This window comes from Oncorhynchus tshawytscha, linkage group LG15 (assembly GCF_018296145.1).
Source record: "Oncorhynchus tshawytscha isolate Ot180627B linkage group LG15, Otsh_v2.0, whole genome shotgun sequence".
NCBI lineage: Eukaryota > Metazoa > Chordata > Actinopteri > Salmoniformes > Salmonidae > Oncorhynchus > Oncorhynchus tshawytscha.
The window spans coordinates 6521038-6526037 of record NC_056443.1 but is presented as its reverse complement, the minus strand read 5'-3'; the positions used below and the strand labels follow the sequence as shown (position 1 = coordinate 6526037).

The following is a 5000-nucleotide window of genomic DNA, read 5'->3' as shown; positions in this document are numbered from 1 at the left end:
TATTTCTCTTCCTCTCTCCCACTATTTCCCCTTCCTCTCTCCCACTATTTCTCTTCCTCTCTCCCACTATTTCCCCTTCCTCTCTCCTTCCTATCACACTCTCTCCATTCCATGTTGTTTTACATGCCAGATTAATGGGTGTGAATATAAAGCTGTTCATTAGAACATGGCAAGGTCAGATGACATGCTAATCACACACACGCGCACACACACACACACACGTAAACACACCCCTGACCCCATCTACAGTATATGTCCTCAGCAGACATTATCTCTCTCCCAGACTCTGCTTCCTGCTGTTTATCGATTAGTTTATCTGTCCGTTCCTCTTCCTGTCTGCTTCGCTAACAGATAAGGACAGGCTACTATAAGACACCTCATTTCATCCCTCCCTCCCTCCCTCCATCTCCCATTCTGGGATCTAGGCAATTTACTTGTCTAACATCAGCTAGCTTGCACTGAAGTGGGAGAGGGGGGGGCAATATTTGCGCAATAGTGACAATTTCATTCAGCGCTAAAGGGACTTTTTTCAGACCCACCAAAAGCAGGTCTTAACAGTAATTCAGTTGGATTTCGAGAGAGGAAGCGCAGCCTATCCAGTACCTTTTGTGTCGGTGAATCTCATAGTTAGAAACGATTGGTTTCCCTCCAAAACCAAGCATAGCCTACCCTCCTCTTAATGAAGGCTGGTTTAGCAGCATCTCAAAGGTGTGTGTTTTTATCCTGGCCATTAGCCAAATAGCCTAAGATTAAAGGGGTTTTAAATGGTCTCCGGAGAGTGCTTTGAAATATGTGAGAGGTATTAGCCCTCATGCTTTTTATTATTCATAATTCACATAGCTGCATAATTCATTGAACTTTTTCGAGTACGCTATCCATCTCCATTTTCAAAGAGCGGCCCTCGTTCCGATTACAAAAGACACACTCCTTCAAACTATTGTTGTTGAGAATCTGCCTTGCAAATAGGATACAATGATACAATGGCCAATGTAGAAATATTGTTGTTGTTTTAAAAAACAGATTGCTTTTATTTTGTTGGTTCATATGATTAAAGACCAAGCCCTTCATAGGCTACCCTTACCTTAGGCCTAGGCTACTAACAAATGCTGGTTCAATGGCAATGCATTGTCTTTTTTTAATCCTTGCCTTTATCCTAGCCTATCCATAAAAGGTGTTTAAATGGTCTATTCGTCAGAGTGCCTTGAATGAAACATCTACTACACATCCTAAAACATAAACAAATCTTACTTGCATTCTTAATTTCACTCGTTCAGGTATCCAACCCCATCTCCAAACAGCACCTCTCATCCAGTTACCAAAGATTCGCTTCTCCAAACATATTTCAATGATTTAGTCCTATAATGCAGTATCAACGGTAGGCCTAGGCTATATTTTGCTTCTTGAGAACGTGCCACACACATATGCAATTTACAGGAGCCTAGTATTTTTATTTTATTTTAGGAGAAGTGCGATGGGGACAGACATTGCCCTCGTTGAAGCCAATTACAACAATGATGACTGTCAACACTCCAAACATATTGAGGGGGAAAAAAATTGATTTAATTATTTTTTTATTTTTTTACTATCACTCATTACTGTAGCCTAAGCTTTTTATTAAACTGTAGTATCAATCCGCAATGGGCCAGGGCGAGCAAATTCAGTGCACCCAGTCGAATTCCAGTTGATGACAAGGCAAAGGCCATCAATAACTTATAGAACTTGAGACGAACACATGCAGTAAAAGGAGCCTGCACTTCCTGATTTGGCCTTGTTTTGAAGAATGCTCATTAAGAATGCTAGCGGCCACGACTGAAGCCAAGCGAGAGTTGTCTTGGGGGTGTGGTTTGGTGGGGGTGTGGTTTGGTGGCGGTGTGGTTTGTTCATCTGCTTCACTGCCTCTCCTCCTTTTCCCCTCATCCTCTCTCTCTCTTTACTACAGGTCTGGCATCCAGACGTTGCCTCACAACGCCAAGGTTCACTACAACTACGCCAACTTCCTGAAAGACAGAGGACGCCACCAGGAGGCCATCCACCACTACAAAACTGCTCTCAGGTCAGTTATAGTGTCCATAATGACCGAGCTTTTGCTGTTTACACCACTACAAATCTGCTCTGAAGACAATCTGAGTGTCCAAGAAAGTAAAACTACAGGAATAAGAGTGAGTTTAGGTGTTTCATCCTGATCACCGTGTCAACTGGGCACAGTCATGCCAAACCACAAGCATTCCTCAACCGCAATAACACCATCAGCTTTTCAACGTTCAGGGATATGGTCATTCTGCCAAAACCACAGTCTCGGTCCTCAGGACCATGTTTGAAACCTCAGGTGACCTCACCCACTCCTGGACCTGAAAGTTTTCAAGTTACATTCAAAATTACATCGAGGTCAGAAAACCCCACTGAGAAACGGTAAGAAACCCCATTGAAATCTTGGCTCCAAACCTCAATCAGCAAGCGGTCAAGAAACGGTCAGGTAGGTCTCCACGGAGAACAGTTCTTCGCCCTTGCTCCAGGACAGAGAGGATATCTTTCTTAATATGGCATGTCGTCCCTATAATGTCTAGACTGTACCTCCAGGCCTAACTAGAATTCATTCATTTAAGTAGGAGACACGTTATTGACTATCGTAGGTTGATGGTCCGCCCCCTCAATTAATTACAAAACACTCTTTCATTAAATCAGGAGGAACTCTGTTTTCTGCACATAAATGCATAAAGGCACACACGCTCTCTTGCTTGCACACACAGGCACACACAGGCACACACACACACAGGCACACACAGGCACACACTAGAGTGCATATTCTCAAGCATGTAATGGCCTTGTCTCAGCTCGATGCTTGCAGCCCATTCATCTCAGTGAGACACAAACACCCAGCGCTCTACCTAATGAAAGAAGGGATCCATTTGTTCTGCTTGTCACTGGCCCTGGCCCAGAGGGCTATATATTTATCCCCCAGTCCAGCTTTCCCTTTTTCTCGTCCCCCTCTCTTCCCTCCCCACCAGCACCCTCCATTCTTCTTGAGTCATAACTGATGATCCTTTCAGTGCTCTGTCATTTTGTCTCTGTGTAGTTGTGCGGGTGTGTGTGTGAGAGTTTGTTTGTCTCAGTCGTCAGTATTTGACTGACAGGAGCAGGGAAATCATGCTGTGTGTGTCTGCTGCTGTATCTGAGTCTCTCTCCCCTCCTCCTTCTCCTCCCTTCCCTCCTCCTCCCTTCCCCCCTCCTCTCTCTTCTCTCCGCTCCGCCTGTTTTCCCTCCTCCCCCCCTTCCCTCCATGTCCCGTCCCTCCTCCTCTCGCTTCTCTCCCCTCCTCCCCCTCTCCTCTCTTCCAGTGTGCCAGGCGCTAGCTAGAGCCAGTTTGACATATTTGGACAGAAGGGTTTAGGTCCAGTGGGATCATTCTTTTCTCTTTCTGCAGTTTGTTCTTTTACCTTTCTATCCCCCCTGGCAGAGATGTAGACGCTCACTGAAGGATGCTCCGTGAGCCGGCTTAGCTAGAGTGTTTGTGTGTGTGTGTGTGTGTGTGTGTGTGTGTGTGTGTGTGTGTATATAGGGATGCATATCTCAGACCTTAAATCAGTTCCCTTACCCGTTTCTATATTCCTCATCCCCCTATCCGTCCATCTCTCCATCCTCCGAATACCCCATCATTTCATCCACTTTCCTCCCCCTTCCCCCTTCCCCTTTTCCCATCTCTGTCTCATCCCTCCACGTAGTCAAAGACAGACGGGCAGAAGTGTGCTCCCTCTCTTTCTCCCTCTCTCTCTCTCTCTTTTCCTGTTCCCCCGAATGCCTTCTCCTGCCTGTATCTACGTAGAGCAACAGGATGCTGCAGGTGTGCTGTTATAATCCTGTCCAGAACCCTTTGCTGCCTTTGTCCCCCTCCAAACCACGACTCTCTACACAGAGGCTGCTCTGAAATGGTACCCTTTTCTCTATGTTCTGTCAAAGGTAGTGTACTGTATAGGGAATAAGGCAGAAATACTTCAGGAAATGAAGAGGTGGTCAATTCCATTTGTTTCTTAACGGCTATTGTGTACGTTGTCAATGGGCTGCACGGTGCATTCTGGGTCATTCTGGACAAGTGGGAGTCAATTGGGCCCTAGCTCAAAAACCCAATATTAGCACGAATTGCGTGAACAAGAAAAACAACGTGACAAATGCTACCACGACGTGAGATAATAACTTGTTCTCTTTAATACCGTATAGCTTTGAAATCGGGACATTGCGTAGGTAGAAGGGATTGCGTGACGCTTAACTTAGCAACCGCGTGACGCAGCATGACAACGTGAACGCGATTGGTCTACAGTCGAGGCATTATATGTTACATTATACAGTCATTGGCCAATGACATTACCATCTCCTCATTTCTTTAAGTATTTCTGGAATAGGGTGCCTATTTTTTCAGACAACAAAGTTTCACCCTCAGGCAATTTACCTCCACTTCATATGAGGTTCGTAGCTAATTTTTCTTGTTTTTCATTTGGCCTAAAAGGTGGTAAGAGAGAGAGGCGATGTTGTTACCCTGGAGTTGTTGGTTTTATTGCATGCTTTCGAGGTTGTTTTATGAGTTTGTTTTTCATGTTTAGTGTTCTGGTCCCCTGCTTAGACATTAGATTGGGTGATGGTGTGTGTGTGGGGATCAATAGTGTGCTTACGGCAGTGTGCGTGCCACTAAGTCCACACTGCTTTCTTTCTAGGCAGGGTCACACTGAAAGGCGACGTAAACTGTGACTCGTTAGCCAATGGAAAGGAGCCCGAGTTGCCATGGAAATGGACACGGTTGTCGTGGCGTTGTTTCCCCCCTCGCCCCCCGGCGTTGTGATGAGTGTCTCTCACAGTTATGGCACTAATAATTCAAATGGATTTACAAATTACATGTCACCTTTGACCCGATCCTTTCTAAAAGCACTCAATGCTCTTTAAGGGCGTTTCATGCATTTTTCAGACACTCTAGAATGATTGATTTACAGAAGCCATTTTGTGTACGATAACCA

At 45.2% G+C, this 5000-nt stretch overlaps 1 protein-coding gene across 2 annotated transcripts in view; it reads left to right on the top strand.

The window, feature by feature from the left end:
• Window positions 1–5000, top strand: part of LOC112215025 (protein O-mannosyl-transferase TMTC1-like) — a 110508-nt gene that overhangs the window by 87019 nt on the left and 18489 nt on the right. For both annotated transcript variants that reach the window (XR_006078910.1, XM_042298012.1), the window contains exon 10: window positions 1940–2053. Coding sequence is in view for 1 of the 2 variants with exons in the window: in XM_042298012.1 (XP_042153946.1) it covers window positions 1940–2053 (114 nt within the window). In the remaining variant the exon portion in view is untranslated. The remainder of the gene's footprint in view (window positions 1–1939; window positions 2054–5000) is intronic.